This window comes from Lepus europaeus, chromosome 4 (genome assembly GCF_033115175.1).
Source record: "Lepus europaeus isolate LE1 chromosome 4, mLepTim1.pri, whole genome shotgun sequence".
Lineage (NCBI taxonomy): Eukaryota > Metazoa > Chordata > Mammalia > Lagomorpha > Leporidae > Lepus > Lepus europaeus.
The window spans coordinates 22,325,917-22,353,735 of record NC_084830.1 but is presented as its reverse complement, the minus strand read 5'-3'; the positions used below and the strand labels follow the sequence as shown (position 1 = coordinate 22,353,735).

The following is a 27,819-nucleotide window of genomic DNA, read 5'->3' as shown; positions in this document are numbered from 1 at the left end:
CATCCTCCACTGCCTTCCTAGGCCACAGAAAAGAGCTGGACTGGAAGAGGAGTAATTGGGACAGAACCGGCGCCCCAGCCAGGACTAGAACCCGGGGTGCCGGCTGCACAGGCAGAGGATTAGCCACGTGAGCCGTGGCTGCAGCCACCACAAGCTTTTACACTTGTGCTCTCATCAGCCGTGTGCCCATATGTCACTCCTCTGTGTGACTAATGCCTGCTCTTCAAGACTTCAGGGGTCAGCTTTAATAGGACACCTTCTGTGATTCCCCCTGGATGTCTCAGTTCTGAGCTGTTTTCACATTGCATTAGAACTACTTACTCTCCATCTGTTTCCCCTCCTACATGAGGATCTGCTACAAGCAAAAAGTGCCCCTTTTGACTGTGGATTCTCAGCATACTGGGACTGGGCTAGGCAGTTGTTGGTTGGTTCTTCTCCCTGTTTTAGTTGTGTGTTGCTATTGCTATGTATCCAAGCCCCCTTTCCCTATGTTCCTGGTAAGGATCAGCCAATGGGAGGCATTGAGGCAGATTGGAGAGTGCAAATAAAAGAAAGGCAGGATGTTTCTGCCATCAACTCCACCCCTGCCTCCTCTGCAGTCCCACTTGGGGCTACAATCCCGCTTGGCTTCTGCTCTTATTAAGCTTTTCCCTCTGTGTAGGTCCTACCAGAGGGCCCTACACTCTGAGCTCCGGTTACACCAATTTTTCCTTTTGCCCTTGCACTTCTTGGGGTGGTAGTGGCTCCTGCTGTTGTAATTGAAGGATTGAATTTTTATTTGGCTCCTAAGCCCTTCTGTCCCTGATGTTATCCAGCCTGTGTATTAAGTTCTCTAAGCCTGAAAGATCTAGAGTCATTTATATTTCCTTTTCTTAACCCTGAATTAAAGAAGCATTCTATACATCCAGTTGTTATAGGAAAAAACCCCTAAGAAGAAAGACCTATAATAATCAATTGCAAGGACTATTTACCTTTAAAACAACTGCATCTTTCTCAGCCTTGGCACTTTAACACAAAGCATGGATCCTGACATGCTGGTACTAGTCCTATAAAGTAACCATGGAGAAGGAGCAAGCCATGGCACCATGTATGAAAAACTGGCTGTGTTGAGTCCAATTCATCTGCCTTATTTTAACTCGATACTAAACCTAGTACTTTGCACCTAGTAGGCATTCAATCATACACTCAATGAAGAACAGACCATACTTGAATTCATTGCCAGCATTTCCCAGGCAACAGACAATGTAATAACACAGCTGAAGCCTTGCTCCACAGGCTCAGCAACTTCTTGGTACAATTACAATGAAAGCATTCCCCAGACCTTGCAAATCTTCCTGGGTATAAATCCTGTGAGTTCCTCAGCATGTCTGGAATCAAAAAGGAGTAGCATGAGATTCCAGCCTGGAGTGCTTGGGTGTGGCCAGGGGACCATGGAAATGAGGAAAATCTTCCAACTCAGAGGCCAACAGGCCAAAGAAACAGGAAACAGACAATTAAGGGTCAGTCCCTGGAAATGCACTCATTGTGAGAAAAATTAATTCTCTTAAAATCAACCCTCAGTCTTGCTCAGAGCAAAGGGCAAGTGTGCAAGCAGAGGTAGTAGCTGAGGAAACATGGTGATAAACCTGGGGCTGACTGCCGAGTGTGAGGCCAGGAAGAACATGCAGTGAAGCCTCGTTTGGCAGGCAATTCGGAAAACTGCAACTACAGCAAACTAGACAAGAATGAGCCTGCAGGTCTGGCTCAGGATGGAGAAGCAACAAGTGTAGTGGTGAAGTATAGAGATTTTCATATCAATCATCCTGGGTCGTATCTGTATCACAGTCCTCATTCAGGGTTAATACTAGTGTCTTCTCTCATAGTTCTTGTGAAGACTAAGTTTGTACTTTTAAAGTGTCGACATTAAAATCCTAGAGAGGTCTAATGTACAGGCACATATTATACCCTATAGATTGTGAACTTTGACAAAGCAAGATGACCCAAGAAAAATCAATGGGATACAAAATGGAAAGAAGAAAGTCACATTATCCCTGTTTGCAGATGGAATGATCTTATATACAGGGAAACCAAAAGAGCCCACTAAGATTATTGGAATGCATAAGTTTGGTAAAGATGCAATAATGAATAGCCTTTGTATACACAGACAATGCCATGGCTGAGAAAGAATTTGTATGATCAGTACTATTCACAATAGCTACAAAAAACTTCTAATACCTTGGAATAAATTTGACCAAGGAGGTGAAATCTCTATGATGAAAATGATAAAACATTAAAGAAAGAGGGCCAAAAATGGAAGAATCTTCCATGTTGTGAATTAAAAGAATTAATAACATCAAAATATCCATACTATCCAAAGCAATTTAAAGATTCAATGTGATCCTAATCAAAATACCAATGATACTCTTCTCATTTTTGGAAAAATTTGATGCCAAAATTCAAATGGAAACATAAGAGACCCCAAGTAGCTAAAGTAATCTTAAAAACAGTAATGGAAGTATCACAATACCAGATTCCAAGACATACTATAGGGCAGCTATAACAAAAGAGTCTGATACTGGTACAAAAATAGACGTGGAGACCAAAGGAACAGACTGGAAACCCCAGAAATCAATCCATGCATCTACAACCAACTAATCTTTGACAAAGAAACTAAAATTGAGCCCTGAAGGAAGAAGAATCTCTTCAACAAATGGTACTGGGAAAATTAGATTGATGTGTGCAGAAGCATGAAATAAGACCCCCTTCCTTACTCGTATACAAAAATCAACTCCAAATGGATAAGGACCTAAATATATGAGCTGATACCATCAAATTACTTGAGAAGAACACTGGGGAAACTCTGCAAGACATTGGCATACGCAAAGACTTCTTGGAAAAGACCCCACAGCATAGGCAATCAAAGCAAAAATAGATAAATAGGATTACGTTAAGCTAAGAAGTGTCTGCACTGCAATCGAATCACTCAGCAAAATGAAGAGGCATCCAATAGAATGGGAGAGAATGGGAGAAGATATTTGCAAACTATGAAACTGGTAAGGGATTAATATCCAGAATGTATAAAGAGCTGAAGCTCACCACCAACAAAACAATTTAGTTAGGAAATGGGAAAAGGACTTGAATAGGAATATTTCAAAAGAGAAAATTCAAATGTCCAAAGGCACATGAAAAAATGTTCAGGATCTCTAGCTATCAGGTAAATACCAATTAAAACCACAGTGAGCTTTCATTCACCCCAGTTTGAATGGCTCTCAAACAGTAATCAAAAAACAATAAATGCTGGCAAGGATATGGGGAAAAGAGTGGGAGCATGAGTGGGAGGGAAGGGAAGGCAGGAAGTATCACTTTGCTCCTAAATCTGTATATATGTAATACATTAAATTTGTTCCCTTTTTATAATTATTAAAATAAAGACAACTAAGTATATTTTAATGTTGGCCAAATCTTACTTTTGGTAAGTTACATCTTCATCTATATTAACTACAATCATGAAAAAAATCACAGAACCTTATATTCATCTCTAAAGGCACTAGTACTTGTTATCCCCACACAGGAAACTCACTATAAAACCAGCGTGCACATAACCCTGGAGTGTGAAATTAAAAGGCCATACTTTCTCATAATAGGTGACTAAGTATTAGGCTAGGCATTCATTTATTCAGTTGGTCTTCCTGTATTTACTTGGCCACCTATCAACTGTGAGACTCTCCTTGCAGTTGATGCTAGAGAGATAAATAAGCTTGGTCCTTGCAGTCAGTGGATTTCTAACTTTGACAGTAAGCAATGCTATGGGGTGTGTTACCAAAGTGGGCACAGATACTGTCATAGATTAATTCCTTCATTTGTTTATGTAGGAAATATTTGTTTATTGTATATCATGTAGAAGATGCTATAGAAGTGTTGGAGATATAGTTATGAGTAAATAACTTTTACCCTCTTGAATCCATTGTGGTACTCCTTATTATGATTTTAAAGAAGTTTTGAGTCGGATCTTCAATGAGTAGTAGTAGTGAAGGAGTCAAACAAGGTGAGAGGGTGTTTCAAGAGGGTATACCTCTTGCATGGAGTCCCATGAATCTCCAAGCCTTAATGTCCTCGTGGAAAGCTGTTGGTACTTATCTCTGGGGACTCCATCTCAGCACCAAGTTATTCCAGCTAGGATCCTTGCAAAAGAGATTTATGGTGGCAATGACTGCATTTTATCTGTAAAGAATGACTTTCTCCCTAGCTTGGTTGCCCTTTGGCATCTCATGAACAATTACAGCCTGATGTTTTAGCATGGTAGATTTCCTTGCCTTTAATCAGAGCCCATAAGGCTTATCAAAAAATATATCCAGATCCATTTTTAGATATTATAAGTCTGTCAGCTTAGCTCTTAATTTTAAATTTAGGTACTTAAACATTAACTTTTAACATTATTTTCATCCCAACTAAAGATCTACAGCCAAGTTCAGCTGCCATGGAAATGAATACTCCTTTAGTGTGAGAACCATTTGTGAACACATGGAATGCTAGTGCTAGTAGTGTATTAGTCTGTATGTATTTTGGAACACAGTATAACTTCAAGGATAATACAATCTAAAATTCTGTTAATATATTGTTGTAGCTTTATAATTTGTTTTTAAGGCATATGGAGGGCCTGGAATATCATTTCACTTTGTTATAGATAATATAAAATCCTATTTTTCTCACATAAAACAACAAGACTTTTGGCTCCCCAATCTTCTCCACCCTTTGCTTTCTTATTAATAAGTAAAGGATAAGTCAGGAAATCTAGGGAGTTATTCCTAAGGATATATTCACGGATATATCCTGAATATATATATGCAGCCTAATCTATGTCTTTTACTGGTGGAGAATCAGCCACCAATAAACCATGTGGTTAGGGATGACCTTGCAGCACCATGAAGTCATGAGAGGTCTCTGAGTCACCTTGCAGTTAATTAAGAGCAGCCTGGTATTAGTCATCAGTATATTTTGTTATGCTCTAAAGTCATATTAGTGGTTTCCTGCAGGAAACTGATGCCAATTATTTTTAAAATTGTTATTTATTTTTATTTTATTTGAAAGGCAGAGACAGAGACAAACAGATCTTCCATCCACTGGTTCACTCCCCAAATGCTCGTAACAACTGAGTCTGGGCCTGGCTGAAGCTAGGAACCCAGAACTCATTACAGGTCTGCCACATAGGTCACAGGGACCCATGTATCGGAGCCATCATCTGCTGCTTCTCGGTGTGCTCATTAGCAGGAAGCTGAATGGGAGCACAGTTGCCAGGACTACAACCAGGCACTCCAATGTGAGATGCATGTGTCTCAAGCCATGACAACTGCTGCCAATGCCCACACAAGTGATGCCAATGCTAACAGAAAAAGCCCCTTTGTTGGTAAAATCCTGTAATGTACAATAAGGCACAAGAATGAGGTAAAATGTGCCAACTCTACTTAGCTCCTGAACTAATGGTTTTCTGTCTGAACGATTTGATTAGAAATAGAACATTAAATGATGACTAGTCAGAGTTAGTTGTGTGCTTTAGAAACTCAGATGAGGATGTATTTTTGTTTTTGAGGAATCACTATCTTCCTCATTGGAACCTAAGAAAAAGTCAGGTCTTAACAGGAGGTCACAGGAACAGCTCCTGGGATCTCATCGAAGTACTGGTGTTTTGGAGCTCAGATACACCACCAAAGCCATGTGCAATAGGACTAGCTGTTGGGAAGTTTAGCTGTGGGGAGACCAGGCTGGATGATTGCTAGCAAGGAAGAGGGGCGTTTTTCCCAAAAGATATCAGGTTATATCCTGGCTCCAAGATGTGGTTACTAAAAAAAAGGTAAGGAAGATACCCAAACTACAGGGACACACATGCTATGTGCAGGATAAAAATAAAAACAAAACAAACCCATGAGCTGCTCGTCACTGTCTTCTTGACCAGCCAGTCCCAGAATAAATACTTTATCAACATCTTTCTGAAGTTAGGAAGAAAGATGTTAACAGTGATTATTTTCAAGTACTAGAATCTTCCTTGTTGTATCTTCTGATTTGTTCATAGTGAATATTTTAGGGCATTTATAGAAAAGGAGAAGTTATTTGTAGTTAAAAAAAATTTAATCCCTTTAATGCCTACTGTCTATCAGATTGGCTGTTCTCACCTATGTTCTTCACTGGGTGTTTCCAATTTGGCAGAATTTCTCAGTAGGTGTAACAGATGCAGCTCTGTATTCTGCTCTAAGCATTATTGCATATCTAAAGCAGACAGCACAGACTTTCTGTGGTGTGGGCCAGGGTGACCTGGACCCCATTCTGATGAATCTGTCTTGGGTTAAGCCTCATCTCAGTACAGGTGTTCACACTTGTCAGGTGATCTTGTAATAGGACCTGTTTGGATGATGAGATATTGGGGTATGTTTCTTTGGGTTTTTGTTTTTGCCTTTTAAAATGTATCATTTGCTAATCGCACTGTAAAGTATGTGGAAACAAGAGGGCTTCTCAGTGGAAAAGAAACACAAACGGGTTTAGATTTTTATGGGACTGAATCAGCCAAATCAAACACAGGTTTTCCTGAAGCTTCCAAATATTTAATGGAAACTCACGCTCTTCAGAATATTGTTGCCCAATTACAATTCATGCATTTTGCAGATACATTACAGAGTGGACTAAAAGGAAAATGTTAGACGTGTTCACTGGTGATTTCTGTTGTGTTACTTGTGGAGTGCCAACTGCATACGTTGAATGGCCTGGTGCATGTAAAGAGACAGGCCAGTTCCTGGCAGTCTGACCCACTTCAGTGGGAAGGAAAAAGATAAACTTACATTATAGCAAATACAGACTACAGGATCAGAGACAGAACCAGTCTTCGAGAAAATTTTGCAGAAGCTATCAGAGTCAGAGTTTGCTTTGAAATTTTCATGATACTCATAACCCCACTCATTCCACTTCATTGTTTTCAGCAAAGTAGTACTTCTGAAACCCAGAAGAAAGCAAAACTATCCTGATTTCATTTTACATTTTAAGAGAGAAGTTTTTTTTTTCTTTTTTTTCTTCTTCTAAACAGGACTAACTGGTATCAAAGGAGAGAAAGGAAATCCAGGCATTGGAACGCAAGGACCAAGAGGTCCCCCAGGACCAGCAGGTACAGCTTCCTACCTAGCAACAAACTTCAGGATGCAAATCTTTATATTCACTGAATGTTGCAGATAAGAATGGCCTTATTCTATCCTTGAATCTAACTGGAATGGCTCTCTTTCTCAATGCTCTCAATATAGAAGCCCAAAAAGTTACGGATTACTCTAAGATCTTATTGGTTGTATCAGAATAGGATGGGTTATGCTATATTAACAAATAAACCCCAAACGTTTAGTGAATTAGCCCACTTAAGCTTTATTTCACACTCACACTTAATGTAGGGTGCTCTCCCCTACTATGCAGTCTGTGACCTTATTAATGCATTGTATGGCCTCCCAAAGAAAGAGGAAGCACACCGGTCTCAACTTTCCAAAGAGAGTCATAGGTCATTTCCATTCATATCTCACTGGCGGCCACTAATCACACAGCCCCCAAATGATTTGTATGGGATGCATGAAACCTGGGAAACTCATGGATGTTTGATGAGCACTCTTCAGTCCGGTCATGGTAGTCTTACTGAATGAGCTTTGGAGAAATTTAGAGTTTTCAGTACAAAGTTATGTGGTCTTAGAATGATCTCTATATGGTCAGACTTGATATTTAAAACTGTGAAATTTACAATCCTATTGAATACTTATAATCACAATCTTAGCCACATAGAATCTAATGCTTGGCCAGCACCACGGCTCAATAGGCTAATCCTCCGCCTGTGGCGCTGGCACACCAGGTTCTAGTCCCGGTTGGGGCACCAGATTCTGTCCCAGTTGTTCCTCTTCCAGGCCAGCTCTCTGCTGTGGCCCAGGAAGGCAGTGGAGGATGGCCCAAGACTTGGGCCCTGAACCCCATGGGAGACCAGGAGAAGCACCTGTTCCTGCCTTCGGATCAGCGTGGTGCGGCGGCCATTAGAGGGTGAACCAATGGCAAAGGAGGACCTTTCTCTCTGTTTCTCTCTCACTGTCCACTCTGCCTGTCAATAAATAAATAAATAAATAATTTTAAAAAAAGAATAATGCTTTATAGGTTTTTCTTTCTACTTTTTAAAAGATTTTATTTATTTAATTTATTTGAGAGGTAGAGTTATACACAGAGACAGAGAGAGGTTTTTCCTCTGTTGGTTCACTCCCCAAATGGCTGCAATGGCCAGAGCTGTGCTGATCCATAGCCAGGAGCCAGGTGCCTCCTCATGGTCTCCCACGTGGGTACAGGGGCCCAAGGACTTGGACCATCTTCTACTGCTTTCCCAGGCCATAGCAGAGAGCTGGATTGGAAGTGGAGCACCCAGGTCTTGAACCAGCACCCATATGGGATGCCAGCACCACAGGTGGAGGATTAATCTGCACCACAGTGCCGGCCTCTTTCTACTTTAATTCTAATATTACAATACACTTCTGAGAGAAATGCTTAATGCAAAAGCTTCATTTTGAGTGTAAATACCTCTGTAGGTAGAGATTGATTATGAGAATTGATCTGGTGCACACATTACAGCAGAATGGATTTTTGATGAGTATCAATTGAGCAGAATTGAATGTATCTGAGTTACCATGCTATCCAAATATTAGGGGATACTTATTTTTCATTTCAGTTCTACATGAAGAATTTCAGTTCTAGTTGAAGAATGTCTTTAAGTATAGTTAGACCCAGGTCTGAAACCAAATAGGCATATAGAACTGAAAAATTTCTTAATTTTACAAAAATTTTAATCTTTCTATTTACATTCAATATAATTTATGTCAATGAAGCTAGCCCAAAAATATCCTGAATTTCATATTGGGTCTCCTTGCAGACTGTCTCCTCCAGGATAATTTCTTTCAGACTCAGATTAATTTATTTTAATTACCTAGGTCCCTAAGCCAATACTAATTTACATGACTGTTTTAAATAGATTATGAAGTTTGATTTGAATGTGTGTATGTGTGATTATGTCTGCATGCCTATACATGAAATTCATAAGGAACTGTTTGAGAAACAAAAGCTCTAAAAACAAAATTTGTTGAGAATAGAATATTCCTTTCACTGTAATACCCAAGAGATCACAAAGAAAACATCTGAACTTCCCAGTTTCCTGAGCTGATTAGAAGCACTGACCTCCAAGAGAATGTGTGCTTACAGGATGATCTTCTCTGTCCATGAAATGGGTTTAAGAAAAAAAAAGCTCAATGGGAAGAAAAAGGCAGTTTATGTTAATGGGCAAGATATGTATGTTTGCTTCTTGTTGTAGTTAGTTTACTTTTAGGTCGTTTTAAGACTCAAGCTGTTATGGTAAAAGATCAACACTTCTCATTTATCTGTGCTTCTTAGGACCTTCAGGAGAAAGTCGGCCTGGCAGTCCTGGGCCCCCTGGCTCTCCTGGACCAAGGGGTCCACCTGGTCATCTGGGGGTGCCTGGACCCCAAGGTCCTTCTGGCCAGCCTGGATATTGTGACCCCTCCTCGTGTTCTGCCTATGGTGTGGGAGGTAAGTCCCAGCCTTTGGTGGGCTTTGAGCAGGCCTTTACTATGGTTAGTACCAAAGTGTGGTAAGAGTGGGATGAAAGTACATCACTTATAAGAGGGAAACAGAGCTTGAACTCTTCACTACCTTAATTTATCCAGAGGCAAATTACTCTAGAGGCTATTTCTTTAAAAACTTTAAGAGGAAATTCAAAGCGACAGTGTATCTTGGGGTGCTTTCAGATGGTAGATCCACATAGACTTGGCCTGTGACCTCATGTTTGATCACGTGATGGACATGATCAGATGTTCTGCGGGGACCCCTAGTCTCTGTCAACTATTGTGGTGCAGCCGTGACATATTGTAAAATTTCATTGTTGTGGAAACCTCCAAGTTAGAGCTTCCTCCATAATGGGCTGCTCCCCTGAGATTCTCATGAGTGACATCCTGCCTGCCTTAGGTGGTGAGGGATAGTCTTAAGGAGACACAGAGTGGCCATGTGGTCCATGTCTCATCACTAACTCCTGGGCTGAAATTCTGAAAGATTATGCTTCTTAGGAACACCTGCAGTTTGCATGCTGCTGTGCTGTGGGACCTTTTAGCAAGGGGACCGTTCAGAGACTGCTCTGGGGCAATTCACTTATTAGTCAGTGAATTTACATGTTTTGCTTCAGGAGAAATTTAACCTTGGTTACCAGCGACATTGGTCAGAGTTTTGCTGATGTGTTTTTCTGTGTTCATCTTTTCCCTCCCTGCTTTCTCAAATCCCCCTGTCTTATATTAAGACCTGATTCCTTACAATGATTACCAGCACTGAAGTGAAAATCCTCCACTCTGGTTACATTGCCCTGGGCATTTGGCTTTGGATACAGAACTGTCCTGTTGACCACCACCACCATCAAGCCCCTGCCCCTAACAATGGGCACTCTGCTTTCCTGCCTCACCTGCTTCTCTGCCTTCCCGTTTTCAAATCTCTTAGCTCCCTGCTGTAGACACAATCCAGCAATAACATTGGAACTTTACCAAACCATGTATGTCCATTGCAATAGAAACAGCTCTGTCAGCCTGGGTAGAGGTAGATGTTCGTATCGGCAATTTATCCCAAACTCCCCTCTGTGAAGGCTCTGTAATCAGTTTACCTAAATATGCCTTCTCTTCTTTCCTGTCCCTGCACAAGATGGATGGGCATCTTTCTCCCTGACCACCTTACTTTCTGTTCCTTCCCAGTGAACTCCCTGGTGATGGAATTCTAACAAGAGATTGATTTTTAAAATATATTTTTCTTTTATAATCCTACTGAGTTTCCAGGTTTTCTTTTGTAAATAAAACATAATATTTAAGCAGTTGGCTATGGTTCTGGTTTTCTAACAATTTCTCTTAACATTTCTTTATTAATCCTCTGTAACCCTGTGGGGAAGGTGCAAGCGATGTGGTGGGTTAAGGCATCTACTGCTTTCTACCCAAGCAGGATATCTCTGTAGTTTACTGACCAAACCCACATCTCTAAGGACCCATGTGGGAGGAGACTATCAATGTATGGTGTCTGGGTCCTATCAAGTCCCCACCCCCCACTTTTCCTCTTTAGCTCCCCATCCGGATCAGCCAGAATTCACCCCTGTCCAAGATGAGGATGAAGCCATGGAACTGTGGGGCCCTGGGATCTGACAGCCTCAGGAGAAATTTGAAGACCAACAACAAAAACTCTCAAGAAACCTTTTTCAAGAAAGTGTTGTTATTTGGTTTGTATGCTATTTTGGGAGGGCTCATTTCAGCAGTGTTAATAATATTAAAATTATCCAAAGAGGAGATTAACAAAAAAGTATATCAAAAAAATCACCTTGATCTATGGCACCATAGCAGTGATTGCCCGTTGTGGTTTTAATGACATACCAGATAAAAACTCCGTTCCAGAGAAGAGTGCTCAAAAAGGAATTGGGTAAAATCAAATTGAACCTTGGAATTTTCTCTCTCAAGTCCTTAAATGAACAAGACAGAGAAAGTTGTGTTTGAGGAAAATGGGGTCCCAGAAGAGATAGGATTAACCGAGAGTCAAAGATTGTACTGACTACCCTACCCACTATGGAAATGACCTGGATAATAATAAAAAAGGGATATTATTGGAGAAACTACCTCTTGCTTAATTGATCTGTCCAATTCTGAGATTATTTGGTAATTGGTTTCACGGGTATCCAAAAATAAGTGTCAGAATATAATCTTTATGAATTTGGTGATTTAAAAAGTAGATATAGGTTTTCAGTGGTTTTTGTCTCATGCAAAATAATGACTTCCACCAGCACTGATGAAAAAGTACTCCAATTGTAATAAATGATTTGTCCAGCAGTAAGTTCCAGGACTTGCCTCTCCTTGTCTACAGGGATTACTTTGTACATGTAGATAATTTTTTGCAAACAATTTTTATTCTCTTTTGTAAGCAAATAAAAATTTTAAACAATATATATGGGTTCTTTTTATTACATTTATAAATATTATCTTAAATTTCTTGGTCTTAGCTGAGTGTCACCAGAGAAACAAAAGTTGCATTTCTTTGGGTAAGTATTCAAACTTTCACCCACTCATTCATCCATTCATTAGGAAGCTTAACAGAGGAAGCAGTAATTTTGAACTAAGACTGACAGAATTGTATTATTCATTGTAATCTGCCATGCAGTAACAGCAGTTCAAATGCCTAACTCTTGCTAAATAAATGCTTTCTCATGGCTTTCCAAGGAAACGGTCTATCTTCTGGTATCCAGAAAAGCCTGAAGATCTCTAGAAAGAGAATAAATGAAGTTGAATCTAATAGACTCTAACCCTTTTTGCCCACAAACAAACAAAAAAAAAAAATCTAGATATTTGAGAAGTAGTTGAGTACTATTGTTTGCTAGGTAAAAAGAGAAATGAAAGAAAACCATGTGCCTTTTCATTCCTAATAATTAATTTTAAAATGTAGGGAGGGGGTAACTTATAACAAGAAGCTGGTTGTGGGGCCAGCTCTACAGCACAGCAGGTAAAGTTGCTGCCTGTGATACGGGCATCCCATAAGGGCGCCAGATCAAGTCCTGGCTCCTCCACTTCCCATCCAGCTCCCTGCTAAGGCACCTGGGAAAGCAGCGGAAGATGGCCCAAGTGCTTGGGCCCATGCATCCACATGGGAGACCCAGATGAAGCTCCTGGCTTTAGCCTGGCGCAGCTCCAGCTATTGCAGCCATTTGGGGATGAACCAGCGGATGGAAGACTTTTCCCTGTCACTCCTCTCTCCTCTGTCTCCCCCACCCCTCTCTCAACTCTTTCAAATAAATAAATCTTAAAAAGAAAGGGAAGCCATTGGGTTCTTTCTGAATCAGGAAAGGCTAGTTAGATGGTTAATGTCTGTCAGATCACAGACCAGGTTCTCTGGTCCTCTATCCTCTTAAGGGTCTCCTGTTCTTCTGAGTGCTCTCAGTGCACAGATGGGAGAAGACCTCTTCATCCAGTGGGTTCAAACAATAAGGTCTACTTGTGTGCTTTTAGGGATCTAGGAAAATAGTGTGTGCTGTCTTTGTATGGAATAAAAGGAGATAGAGACAGATAAGCAACGGCCTCCCTTTCAGTTACGCCGTATGACTCCTCCTGCAGGCAGCAGCACTGACGGAGAGGAAAGCTTGCACAAGGCTGATCAAGATGGCTTGAACCACAACCACCCTAGAGAATTCCTCCCACTTAACTGACTAGAGTTTTTGATTGGTCACTTTGTGACCTTGCGTTTTCAGACTTCTCAGTCTGTGATATTTGACAAGTGCATATAGAAAAGACATTCTATGTCTTAGTGTTTAGTTCTTGGAAAAAAATATTATTGTGACCCTCCAAATACTTTCAAAGTTTGTTATAAACAGTGAAGTAGAAGCCACAAGTTCTAATCCATTCACATCATTCTTGGGTTTTACAGATACACTTGGTTTTGATTTTCCTTGATCTAAGTTTGTTTACACTACAGAAAAGTTTCATTAGTTGAGTATGTCATCACTTGGACCAAATATCGGATTTTTAATGAGTGGAATGTTCAAAATAAAAGGTGGAACTCAGATTCTGGATTGGTGTGTTTGCAATACATTGCTGTAATAAAAGCTGATTTCAATGTGCATTTTATTGAGTTACTTATTTGACAAGAATGTTTATATTTTATAGTGTATTTTTTAATTAAGGTGTCTTTTTTTTTTTTTTGACAGGCAGAGTGGACAGTGAGAGAGAGACAGAGAGAAAGGTCTTCCTTTTGCCGTTGGTTCACTCTCCAATGGCTGCCGCGGTAGCGTGCTGCGGCCGGCGCACCGCACTGATCCGATGGCAGGAGCCAGGTACTTATCCTGGTCTCCCATGGGGTGCAGGGCCCAAGCACTTGGGCCATCCTCCACTGCACTCCCTGGCCACAGCAGAGAGATGGCCTGGAAGAGGGGCAACCGGGTCAGGATCGGTGCCCCGACCGGGACTAGAACCCAGTGTGCCGGCGCCGCAAGGCGGAGGATTAGCCTAGTGAGCCGCGGTGCCGGCCAAGGTGTCATTCTTAAAAGACATTACTCAGTTTTCACTATGTTTGCTATAAATTCAATTTCTTTTGAGTATGGTCATTTTGGGGCATTATTTTATTGTTCAGACAATCCTCCCTTCCTCTTCCTCCTCCTTCTCTTCCACCTCTTCTGCCTCACCCATTTCACTGTATCTCATGTAGCTGTGTCCCAGGGACCCTTATGGTTTGGATACTAAAGCAAGGAGATGTGGGCCTCCACACAGAGCTTCCTTTCTGGTGCTGGACAAACAGAATTGATTGTACAGACAAGCAGAATTAATTATAAATCACAGTGAATAATGTGAAAGACCCAGAACAGGTGCTGAGACTGAATAAGATAAGGAAGGCATGTAAAGGAGCATCTACCTCCAACTGATGGACAAAACAAAGCCTCCCTAAAGGTCTGACATGAAAGTTGAGACGAGAAGATGGCAAAAGGTGTGGGAGGAGAATTCAAGCCCACAGTCTATAAAATACAAGGGCTCTTTGTCAAAACTATGCTTGTCACATTGAAGGAACATAGGAAGGACAGCTGGAAAGAGAATGTGTGGAAGAGTGAGTAGGATAAGGCTGGAGAACAAAGCAAGCAGGGCTGAATGCACATTTTTTTTTTTAATTCCATTAGAAGCAATCAAGGGGTTGTCAACACAGGAGTGGCCTGAGTTGGTATATGATTAAGTTAGTGGAGGGAAAATTGCTCTTCCATGGCCGGCACTGTGGCTCACTTGGTTAATCCTCCACCTGCGGTGCCGGCATCCCATATGGGTGCTGGGTTCTAGTCCCAGTTGCTCCTCTTCCAGTCCAGCTCTCTGCTGTGGCCCAGGAAGGCAGTGGAGGATGGCCCAAGTGCTTGGGCCCCTGCACCCACATGGGAGACCAGGAATAAGTACCTGGCTCCTGGCTTTGGATTGGCGTAACTCCAGCCGTAGCAGCCATTTTGGGGGTGAACCAATGGAGGGAAGACCTCTCTTTCTCTCTAATTCTGTCAAAAAAAATGCTCTTCCATCAAGCCTTGTTGCAAGACTTTTGTTCTGAAGCCATCATGAAGCAGTTGCACCAAGCCAACTCTAAGAACTTTAAAATTATGCTGGTTAGGTAGGTCTAGGCTATGCAGTGCTAACAAAAATCTTTAACATCTTGGGACCTTGGCACGATACACATTTATTTCTTCTCACAGAGCAGTGGGCAGTTGTCTACCATATCTTGGTCAGTGCTCTATACTGTTTCTTCTTCAACACTTCCATAACAGAGGGAACATGGAGAACCCTCTCCCCAAGCTTCCTTCAGAAGTGATCACATTACTTCCACTCATATTTCTTTGGCCTAAATAAATTGTACGACCATATTTAACTTCATGGGGGCAGAGACATACAACCTTCTCAGGTGTTAGGAAACAGAACCAGGCATATTGGTGAGAATCAATCAATACATGCTACCATTTTCATTTTAATTCATTTGAGGCTCACAACAATCCAAGAGCTAGTTCACTGTTGACTTAATTTTCCCAGTGAGGAGGCAGAAGTACAGAGACGTTATTTGTCCAAAGACACACAGCTAGAATTCCAGGTTAGGTTTAATCTGGCTCAAGACATCCACTTTTGACCTCTCAACTGGTCTGCCTCATGTATCAGAGATTATTAAACTTTAATGGCAAAAGGTGGAAATGAGCTTATTAATGTGCAGATTCCTGGACTCTAAGAACTTCAGCCCAAGTTCCAATTTAAGTTGTCCAAGTTGAGAACAGATATCTGGATTTTTGTTCAACTGAGCATCTCAAGCGAGCAGCAAGTCACAGCATGAGAAGCACTGCTTGGGCTGAGTGGGTTGGAGGAACATAGTTATCCTGGTGTAGTGACCCATGATAGACAATGGAAGACCATCTAAGCTAATGGAATCAACAGGGCTTGTTAATCAACTGGAAGTGGTGACAAGGAGAAGAGAGTATTAAGGATAACCCAGGCTTCTGGTACAAGCAACTGGGTCGCTGGAGATGATTTTATCCCTATGGGAGTTACAAATTTGGGGGAAGGAAGTTGAAGAGTTCTGTCTGGAGAAAAACTGAATGTGAGGTGGCACACAGAAATCAAAGCTAGCCAACAGTGAGTCATCAGTGTGTAGGCTAGAGGATATATTGTGAGGGTGACAGGAACTAACTTAATTGGGCGAATTTTGCACTTTCTCCTATTTCGTTTTGTTTCCAGAGTTTCCTACTTGGTTATTCATATTTTTATTAAATATGTTTAAGTGGATCTCTCAGCCAAATGTTTCCCAAATTACAACCACAATGAACTAGTTGTATAACAAGCATAAGGCATGTTCTTTCTTGTTTTTGTATCTTTGACATACTTTGACAGCCATGACACCAGAGTTCCATTTTCTAGTGAAATCTTTAATGTGTGAGCTCTTGTATTGTGTGTATTTTTAATAGGTCTCAGATTACTCAGTGTGCTTGACAATTGACAGCTGCTCAAACAGTGATTGTAGAATACTACTAAGAAGCATCACAACCTAGCAGTTTCAATGAAGATCGGAGCCAAATCACATATTCTGCTTAGAGTAGGCAGAGTTTTATCTAGGTATAAGGCAGAAAATTTGGAATATATGACTACTAATGCCTAGAAGTGAATGACCAGCTTCTATGAAGACTTTCAAGTTCATATCTATTAAGTGTTACAGAATGTGAGAGAAACAATTTTGTCTTCCTACACAGTAATCTCCCCTGTCTGCAAGGAATGTGTTTCAGTACTCCAAAGGATTTCTGGAACTGTGGAGAGTACCACACCCTATATAAAGTACCACAGTACTGCAACAGTCAATCTGACAACCAGGATAGCTTCTGAGTGACTAAAGGGCAGGTAGTGTATACAGTGTTGATACACTGGATGAAATGATGATTCATGCCCCAGCCACAGAGTGGGATGATGTAAAAGTTTATGCTATCAGGCCGGCGCCGTGGCTCAACAGGCTAATCCTCCGCCTTGCGGCGCCGGCACACCGGGTTCTAGTCCCAGTCGGGGCACCGATCCTGTCCCGGTTGCCCCTCTTCCAGGCCAGCTCTCTGCTGTGGCCCGGGAGTGCAGTGGAGGATGGCCCAAGTGCTTGGGCCCTGCACCTCATGGGAGACCAGGAGAAGCACCTGCCTCCTGCCTTTGGATCAGCATGGTGCGCCGGCTGCAACGCACCGGTCGCAGTGGCCATTGGAGGGTGAACCAATGGCAAAAGGAAGACCTTTCTCTCTGTCTCTCACTGTCCACTCTGCCTGTCAAAAAAAAAAAAAAAGTTTATGCTATCAGAATGTACAATATGTAAAAACTTGTTTAGTTACAAAAATTTTCATTTAATATTAGAGTATGATTGACCACAAATAACTGAAGCTATGGAAAGAAAAACCAAAAAGGGATCTACTATAAATTTATTCATTCATACTTCCATGTACTTATCCACCTCTCCACACATGTATTGATACACCCATCAGACTTTTAATTTGCACTTGCTGTGAGTTCAGGCATGTGTTGGGTTGCTGGCGAAGGAGAAGTGAATAGACTATCATAGCCACTCCCTAACTTTCTGCTGTAAATTGGAGCAGGGAAGACAGCTTTTACCACACTGTGGAAGATCTTCTATTCTATTCTAAGATGTTCAGATTTCTGCCACAGGAAACAGGAAGCCAATGGATGTTTTTTAAGCATATGCACGACTAGATGGAGTTCTTTGGGGGCACAATTTTGATAGAGGGTACAAAGTAGACTAAGGTGGAGAAACTTGAGAAAGGAAAAAGACATTTAATGCAGACTTCCTATGTAGTGGCCTCTGTTCTGGGCGCTTTGCTTGAAGTTGATTTTTGCAAGTCAAGGTAGGTGTCCCCTTTGTGATATATAGTGGAACATGGAAAGTAAGTGACATGTCCAAGGTTAAACACACAGAAGTGGCAAAGCAGGGATCCCAACTCTGATTCATTCCAAAATTTGCAAACACTTCCTTACAAACATTACACTTTCTGTTGGGGTATTTCAGAAGTTGGGGGCCTGGACTTCCAGCAGTGCAATGGGAGAATAGTCATCTTTGAGGATTGCTGAGGAAATATTATGGACAGAACTTACTGGCTGATAGGATAAGGGGTAGTGACATGAGGGAGGTAAGAATGACCCTCAAGTTAAGTTTGGGTGCAGGCATTCAGTCTATATTAAATATGCTTTCAGGATGTCCATGTCCCTTACTGGAGTACCCCGGTCTGATGCCCAGCTCCAGCTCCTGACTCCAGCTTCCTGCTAATGCAGATCCTGAGAGACAACATGTGATGGCCCAAGTAGTAGGGTCCTGCCACCCAAGTGGGAGACCTAGATTAGGTCCTGGCTTCTGGCTTTGGCCTGCCACAGCACAGCCCCAGCTTTGCAGGTATTTGGGAGAGTGAACCAGAGGATAGGAGCTCTTTCTTTCACGTCTCCTTCTCAAACACAAATAAAAATTAAAAACAAATTCAAGTCCTAGACTGAATGAGTGACATTTTCACTGAGATAAAAACTTGAAGGGAAATGATTTTAGATTGACTTTGGGATTTTTCTTCCTTTTCCAGAATAAGAATATTATTAGCAGCAGATAGAGTCTTAAGAAGGATAAAAGAGGGTAGAATAATTTTGTATGACTAATTTAGGCTGTGACAGCCAGCCAGGGCTTAATCCCTTTGGGCCTGTCCCCAACAAGAAAGGCTGTTCAAATTCAGAATGGAGGTTTCCAAGTATGAACCAAAATATTTGACTAAAAAGAATAACTTTTCATTTAAATTTGATGTGGCACTGGAAAAACTGATGGAAAAGGTTCATTTGTGTTAGACAAGCTCTGAGGGCAAAGAACTTTATGCCACAAAGTCCTGGTTATTCTATACTCTATAGAAAAAACTATCAACAAAATAGATGTAACTGGAAACCATTATGCTTAGTGAAATAAGCCAGTCCCAAAAAGACAAATACATTTTTTCTGTTATGTGGCAGTTAATATGAAATACAAAAAATTATAGAAATGAAATGGACATCTTATTATTCTTTGCCCTTGCTTATACTAACAAGGAACCATGATCCTTCTACTTTTTATTTGTTGAATATTATGGTTAGTGGTGAATTAAGCCTGTGATTATAGCGTGGATTAAAAGCTTGTCTGCAAAAATTAAAGAAAAAAAAAGGAAGTAGGGGGATTGAGGGAGGGAGAGAAAGAGGGAAAGGAGGAGGGAAGTATGGTTATCTTCTTAGAACTGCACCAATGAGATACATGAAATCTGTTCTCTTTGTATTAATAAAACAAATTAAGTAAATGAATATATTTGACTAGATAGTCAAATATACTAATAAATGAAGAAAGTTACAGAGCAGTGTATATAAAACTTCTATTATTCTTCTAGTCAGATTGAAAAACTGAAATGAATAAACTCCAGGAACTGTGATTACCTCCTGGGTATGAGATTGTGAATAGCTTTCACTCAAAGTATTAATTTCACTTAAATGTTAATGTTTACTATTTCTGTATGGTTTGAAAAATATTTTGCAACGAAATATTGTACCCTCAAAAGCTTTACTGGCAAAACACAAGATTTTATAAAACTCTATGAAGTAATTCATTGCTTTTATAGTATAATTAATGATATGGAATGAGGGTGAAGAAAAATGGGCTACTGACATTTATAAATATGGTAGGGGATGATGATTCTAAAATCAGACTAAGAGGAACAATGAACAAAATGCACACTAGCATTTGCATGTTTGGGTAGCACTTATAAATGCAGTTAATGGTCTGATTTTCCTGTGTATCTTACTATGTAATTAAAAACATTGGTATGAGTAACCATATTTTCTAATTTTTGTCTAATTATCTTGTTGATTAAAAAAATCCATGACCAATATAGTAAAACCCAACTGTATTTTTAAAAAGTTAAAATTCAACTTTATTAACCTAACTTAAAAGAAGCTTTATGATGAATTCCAGAGCAGTAAAAATATTTAAGAAATAAAATGAGTTCTGTCTGGCAATAAAGCAAAAATATGAGTAAGATACAAGGGAGAAGCATAATTACTAAAGACATTGATCTCCATTTTTCAGTGTCTTGTCATCTGGCACAAATTCAGTAAGTCCTCATAAAACTGTATCCTGGTTATGCTCTAAAAAAAAATCACATCATAAAATCATTAGCCAGCTCAGCTTTCATGGCAAGAAGTCATTATTTTTCAAATTTGCTTAAATACTGAATGGATGCATTGAAGAGGATCTGGTTTTACAGAAATTCATGTTTTCACTTCACCTGTCTTTTCCTATATTCATGCTCATATTTTGCCTTTCAACTGGAAAGTTTGGAGAGTGAAAGGAATGAACTTTGGAAGTTCATTTTCCTAACATTCAAGTTATCAGATTTGAATATCACAGTAAAAGTCCTGCTACCTAAATTTCCAATCTTATAGGCTCCCTGCTCATATTCTTGGAGTGTGGTCCACAAATTCTATCTTTGGTTCTGTTCTCAATTGTGAATCTGTTTCATCAAACCAGTGAAGCCTTGACCCTAGATACTGAGCAAAAGCAAAGCTTGCTGTGCAAGTAGTATTTTTTTTTTTTTTTTGGATAGGCAGAGTTAGACAGTGAGAGACAGAGAGAAAGGTCTTCCTTCCATTGGTACCCCCCCAAATGGGTGCTACGGCTGGTGCGCTGCACCTATCAGAAGCCAGGAGCCAGGTGGTTCCTCCTGGTTTCCCATGAGGGTGCAGGGTCCAAGCACTTGGGCCATCCTCCACTGCCTTCCCGGGCCACAGCAGAGAGCTGGCCTGGAAGAGGAGCAACCGGGACAGAATCTGGCGCCCCAACTGGGACTAGAACTCGGTGTGCCGGCGCCGCAGGTGGAGGATTAGCCAAGTGAGCCGTGGCGCCGGCCATAATGTCAGTTTGTTGGCATTCTAGGGCTTTGAGACAAACTTGTCTTCTCCCGAAATATCTACTTGTCATCCGTATCTATGGGTACTATCTGAAGAATCTGGATCTATACCTACATGGTATAGACACAGGTAAAGACAGCTTTCAAGGATGAGGAGTACTACAGGGACAATTAAGTCAGCATCCATCCACCCAAAAGCTTAGCAGCAAGGGAACTGCTGATAATTCTGCTGTCATACTTGTACAAGACCTTTCTGGTTTCCAGAAAAATTATAGCTTATATGCTACTTCTGAATTAGAACTTTCAAAAAACATTTGTATTCCTGTTAGAGCATGCACTGACTGCAGCAAAATCGAATGTGTTTGGAATCAAACACCTGTTTTGTTATTCACCAAGAACCAATATTGGGTTGTGGTTGCAAGTTTGGTGTTCTCATCTCTCCAACTCTGATATTAACAAAGACATAGTCATATCCTGTCCATAGAGAATTTCATGTTGGCTGCTGTGTCTCAAACTGGAAAGCTACAGATAAATTTATTTTCTCAGTTCTTCTTGGGTATAAATTCTCATTTCCTGGAACCCCTCCATACGGGTACATGGCATGTTCTCGTCAACAAAATATTTATGTGATCTAGCAGTCAAGGAAGCTGAGAAATGGTTGTCTCCTCCACCTGCTGCTTTTCCCTTTGCCACCTGAATGCTTATGGTTTCAAGGTCTTCTTAGAGGGTAAACCTATAGGATGGAGGGTGACTAGGATCCTGAATGACTCTGTGGAAGCCGAAAGACATACCCTGAATACCTGTATTGTATCATTACATGAACAAGAAATAAACTTCCACTGTGTAACAGCTTAGAAATCTGTGTGTGTGTGTGTGTGTGATGTCAGCTACCATAACTAACAAAAGTGCCATCATTCACATAAGCCAGTTTTATTGCAGACCTACTTGGTTCCTAAGCATGCTTTTAGATGTTTCTATGATCAAGGCAATGTGCTGGGTCTTGGAGAGATGAAAAAGGCAGGACACAATCTCTGCCCTCTACAGCCTCAGCTTGCCAATGGAGAAATAAGCAATTATAACACAATAAGGGAATGGTAATGAAAAGATATACATATAGGCAGCAGACACAGTAGGGAGGAGAAATAGCTCAGGATGTCTGAGAAGAACTGAAATGTATGAAACATGGCGGAAATAGGGTCAGTGGGGGGGGGGGGGAGCTGGAGTTGTTTTCTGCATGAAAAGGGGCAGAGTGGAAGAGTGCAGATTGTGTGGGCATTGTCAAAATTTAAGAGCAACTGGAATGTAAAGTATAAAAATAGGAGTAGATAGAGATAAGAATGGAGAGGTGGGGTGAGAAGAGTCTTAGAGGGTCTTATTGGCTTTCCTAAGGCATGTGCATTTTAAGCCAGGTGATGGGAATCCCTAAGTGATTTAGTAACGTTAGGAGTCCTCTATGTTAGAAACATCTACCTGGCTTCAATATGAGGGTGAATGGCACTCAGGTTCCTCTGAAAATAGAACTTGAAACAAAGATTTCCATGCAAGGGGTGCAGTGCAGAAACAGAGTGAATGAGCATCAATTAAAAGTGGATCACCAGAGTCACTACTGTGGGCAGTAAGAATTCAGTTGCACCTTGACCTCAGTGGAATAAAAGAATGCTTCCGAGAATTATCACACAGATGGTGGGGGGCTGGAGCTTTCCTCCTCTGGTTCCTGTCTCCCTCTAGTTGAGCCTTGCTCTCCCAAGTTTTCACTTCCAACCTTGAGACTCATCTTGGTACAAGGGTACTCAAGGGCAGAGCACCAAATTGTTTGCATATATTTGAGGTAGGACACACCTAGTACAGATGAGTCTGTACCCTCTGGTCACCAGAGCTCTGGCTAAAGTCACAGATGAGTTAAAGGGTCTTAAGCAAGGGAGGGGGTGGGGAGGAGAAATTCAACACAAATTAGGAAATCATTATAATTGCCCCAGTCATGATGAATAGGTAAAGAATGGAGATGTATTTATGAACCAGTAACTATATACTTCTGGTAAGCTTTAGGCCCTTGGAACACAAAAATGACACAAAAACTCGGTCATTGAGTTTGTACTTTACTGAGAATGAAGAAAATGAATAATAAATTTAAGAAGTAAGTAAATGGTATAGCACTATGAAACGTAGGTGTTATGGGAAAAGAAGGGTAAAAGGATTGTGTTTGCTGAGGGGGAGAGAGAGAACTATAATTTTAAATAAAGTGATCAGGATGGCCTTTATTGAACAAAGACATGAAGGAAGTGACAGAGTCTGCTGTGAGCTACATATGAAGCAAGAGAATAATCCCCATGAAGGGAAGGTACCTGGGATATTCTAGGATTAGCTAGGAGTTAGCACGGTTAAACACAAGGGGAATTGTAGGAGATGGAATTAGATGACTGGGGCCAGTTCATATTTTGAACTATAGGCCACTGTGTAAATATTGGTTTTTACTATAAGGTAAATGGGAAATGTGGAGGTCATTTGAGATTTTTAAGAAAGCACTTTCGGTGGAGTGGTGAGGGAAAAATGCCCAAGGAAAATGAAGACAAAAAGAGAAACTAAAGGGGCCGGCACTGTGGCATCCCTTATGGGTGCTGGTTCAAGAACCAGCTGAAAATAGCAGATGGCTCAAGTCTTTAGGCCCCTGCACCCACGTGGGATAGTTGGAAGAAGCTCCTGGCTCCTGGCTTTTGATTGTCCCAGCTCCAGTTATTGCTGCCATTTGGAGTGTGAACCAGTAGATGGAAGATCTCTCTATCCCCCGTAATCCCCCCACCCCATGACTCTGCCTTTCAAATAAATAAATCTTTTAAAAAGAGAGGGAGAAACTAAAAACAAGTGGAGAGGGCAATATTCCATTCTTTGGATCAGTTTTGCTGCAAACAGGAGCAAGGAATAGGGAGGTAACTTGTGAAAGAAGTTGAGTCAAGAAAACAATTTTAAGAGGAGAGAAACAAACGTTTTGCATGCTAAGGGAAACGTTACAGAGAAAAGTTGACATGTGGCAGAGAAGGAATGTCTAGACCAATGACCTTGGTAGAAACAAGAGGATGGGTTTCAAATCAAAGTAGATGGAATGATCTTAAGTAGACTCATTTATAGTTCAACTACAGTAGTAAGGTGGAAGAGACAGTATTTCATGGTCCTGAATGTGGTAGACAGACTGATTCTCCAGTCATTCCTGTCCTCATGTGAGCTACTCCCCTTGAGTGTGGGCAGAACTCATAACTTGCTTCTAACCAATACCAGTCAACTGAGGTGATGGGCTGGACATAATTGTGTTACTTAACAATATGGCAGTCATTTTGATGGTCAGTCACTATTGCTTATCGGCTTTAAGAAGGAAAGTGGTTAAGGTGGATGGTCCATATGGCAAGGAACTGAGGACAGCATTTTGTAAATAGCCTGCAAGGAAATGAGACCCCAAGTCCTAAAGCCTCAAGGAAATGAATTCTACCAACAAGTGAATGAGCTTGGAAGTGGATGTCAGCACAGTCAGGTGGTCAGCTAAGACTCCATCTCTGGCCACAACTTGTTCAGAGCCTTTCAGAAGATCCAGCTAACTCAGGGCCTGGACTCCTGACTGATGGCAACTGGGAGATAATAAATATGTGCTGTGGGGCATGCTGTTTTGAACAGAGGTTTATGTCATTTGGGGTGCCTATATCCCATATCAGAGTGCCTGGATACTAGTCTCAGCTTTGCTTCCAATTGCAGCTTCCTCCTGCTAATGCACACCCTGGAAGATAGCAAGTGTTGGCTCAAGTACTTGAGTCACTGCCACCTATGTGGGAGTTCTGGATCGAATTCCCAGTTCCTGGCTTTGGCCTGCCCCAGTCCTGGATGTTGGCAGCATTTGGGGAGTGAAATCAGTGGTTGGGAAGTCTATTTGTCTCTGTCTCTTTGCCTTTCAAGTAAATAAAAAATTACTTAAAAACGTTCAAAAATGAAGTGCTGTTTTAAGATGAGTTGTTTTAAGTTGCTGGGAGATTTATTAGCAGCAATAGATGATGACTCAAATTTAGGGTAAAGAAGAAATTTAAGATGTATCTCAAATTTCTGACTTGGGCAAATAAAGATAGATGCAAGTGGACGCACAAGTTGCTTTGCATGCAACATTTTATTTGAAGAGCTTAGGAGATACTCAACTGGAGAAATTTAGTAGACAGGTGAGTTTGCAGTTCAACAAATCAAGTTTACATAAAAATAAAGATGTAGAAATCTTGACAAGGAGACTTGATGATAAGCATGTGTAGGTAATCAGTTAAGAAGAACCCACAGGGTGCTTAGAAAAACTCCAAGATCCATGATATTTAACATCAAGATCCATGATATTTAACATGAAGAAAGAGGGGAAGCCTGGGAAGGAGAGTAAGTCAGAGAATTAGAAGGCTGATAGTTTTAGCAGAAGTAAAATGGCTTTCCATTTAAGGAATATCAGTTGTAAGATGTGCTTTTTCAGAATCTGAATTTGGAATATAAACATCCAAATACTTTAGAAAAGAACACTAACTTTACACCATATGCTCCTATTTATTACTAAGTGTGTACAACTGGAGGGAAGGATTGCTGTTGCCTAGCATTTAAAATATAGTCCATTGTTGAACAAGGTGAGGATTAGGGATGCTGACCCACTCCCTGTGCCCCACCAAATGAGGAGTCCAAATATTACTTTGTTTTTTGAAATAACTTGTTTTCTCAAAGCTAACAAGTGCACTACAGGAAACTGAAAAACAAGAAGCAAAGAACAAAGGCATCCACAATCACAAGCAGTTAAGTTCAACAGATCCTTCTCAGTCCCGTGCATGCACACACAACATCCACTTTGTGGATGTACAGAATGTCTGGATCATTGTTTTTCATACTTCACGAATACTTAACAATCCAAAATCCCAAAGCTGTATTAATATTTTGATAACCTAGAATACACTACACCAATTCAATATGATAGAAAAAATGTAATTCTGATTTTCTTGGGGACAAAATATTTGTAGGAGACAAAAATAGCAACACACCTATAAATACAAGTTTTGGCCGAGTTACAATCAAGATGCCGAATTCCCTCACTGCCTGATTTAGAGTGACACACACGGCAATGGTGCATACTAAGTGTATTGTTTCTCAGAGAATTCATGTTCAGATTGGTATTATTGAAATATTAGCCCGAAGGCATGTTTGCTTTCATTGACTTAAGGTACTCCTACAGCACAGCCAAAAGAAATGCACAATCATCAATGGCTTCATCAAAGCGAAAACTGCTGCCAGGCTGGTGAGGAAGTTCTGATACACACTGCTCAGAGGTGGTTTAACAACTCCATGTGCAAGATGCATCTTTTGCTATCAATTGTAACAAAAAGATACATACAAACTGGCTAATTCACTAGCTCTACTTTTTAATCATACATGGCCACTCTAGGATATCTATAAATCATAGATGTTGCAAAGAATGAACCTTGTCCACAATAAACACAGGTACTTTACCAAAACACGCACATATACACCACTAGCCTAATCCCAAGCCATCTTCTACAGAGGAGATACCAGTCATGAGCCCCTTCCCTTTATCCTCCCCTTTCACAATTCCAATCGCTGAGCCCAGGACTGTGACATCTCCCTCCCAGAGGAGGGCTAGCAAAGGTCACTCCCAGGAAGATAGTTCTTCCGAAAAACTACCAGAAGGCACATTTATACATGGATTATTTTACTACCTCTACTTTTAACATACATTGGACGTTAGGACTTATTTATCTTTCATGCACAGCAATATTAACTAAAATGTATGTATAGCACAATGGGTAGACAATCTGAACAATCTAACAGGAAGACAACGTCTCTGCATACTTACTAACCCCCACCTGTCCACCACCCAGTGACAGCAGTGTTCTCCCCAAGACAACTCCTAACAGCCTGTTGCTAATTGGAAGCCTTATCAACAAACAATTATCACATATTTTACATGTTCCAGGTACTATATGTAGTAAAAAGTGCATGAGAATTGGTAAATATCATTTTTTACAGTGAAAGGCAGTTGCTGGGAGGGATGAAGTCTCCTGTGGAGATAATTAGTGACTCATGGTATTCTAAGTGGGTACACACTACAATCGAGCTCCTGGTATGGCAACAGGAAGTGCTAAGAATTTATTACATAGTACAATATGTACTATTGCTAATTTTATGCAGTTATGCTTTAATACTGCATCCATACATTTGTTTACATTTCCTTCATTTGCAATGGCACGATGTATGGTATGTAAATGTTTCTTGAAAAAAAAACTTTATAATATTGTGCATATTTTATGGTAGTCAATGATAGATTATCTACATGTATTTTGGGCATTTATGGACAGACCTAATTTTTTGTTAATTTTCCCAATACCTTCAGGCTAAGTAGTTTATCTATAAATTTTTGCAAATTGTTTTCCCAATTTTTCCATTATGTGCCTTGAAAATATTCCACTTATAAGTGAACCCACACAGAAATCCTTGTTAAGTATCAACCATCATGAAACAAATCTGTTTTACCCAGAAATGTATCCTGAAAACCCTGAGGCAAGCAGTGCTTCAAGGACAGAACCATCCCCTGAATAATTAGTTTGCAATCAAGTGGTTGCTACTCTTAACCTTTCTTACATACTAATCAGAACAAATAAATTTGTCAATTTTTAGTAAATCCGTTTCTTGTAATAGCCCTTTGCCTTGGCCTGCACCGTGGCTCAGTAGGCTAATCCTCCACCTGCGGTGCCGGCACCCCGGGTTTTAGTCCTGGTTGGGGTGCCGGTTCTGTCCCGTTTGCTCCTCTTCCA

The 27,819-nt window shown here is 40.7% G+C and overlaps 1 protein-coding gene across 4 annotated transcripts in view; it reads left to right on the top strand.

The window, feature by feature from the left end:
- COL14A1 (collagen type XIV alpha 1 chain) overlaps window positions 1-12,002 on the top strand; it is a 264,888-nt gene extending 252,886 nt beyond the window's left edge. For 3 of the 4 annotated variants that reach the window (XM_062188053.1, XM_062188054.1, XM_062188052.1), the window contains exons 46-48: window positions 7,049-7,126; window positions 9,418-9,573; window positions 11,134-12,002. In XM_062188053.1, the coding sequence (XP_062044037.1) occupies window positions 7,049-7,126; window positions 9,418-9,573; window positions 11,134-11,213 (314 nt within the window). In that variant the 3' untranslated portion in view covers window positions 11,214-12,002. Of the gene's footprint in view, window positions 1-7,048; window positions 7,127-9,417; window positions 9,574-10,333; window positions 10,895-11,133 lie in introns of those variants that run through there. The other variant, XM_062188055.1, reaches the window with a different exon arrangement.
- The last annotated feature ends 15,817 nt before the right edge of the window (window positions 12,003-27,819 follow it).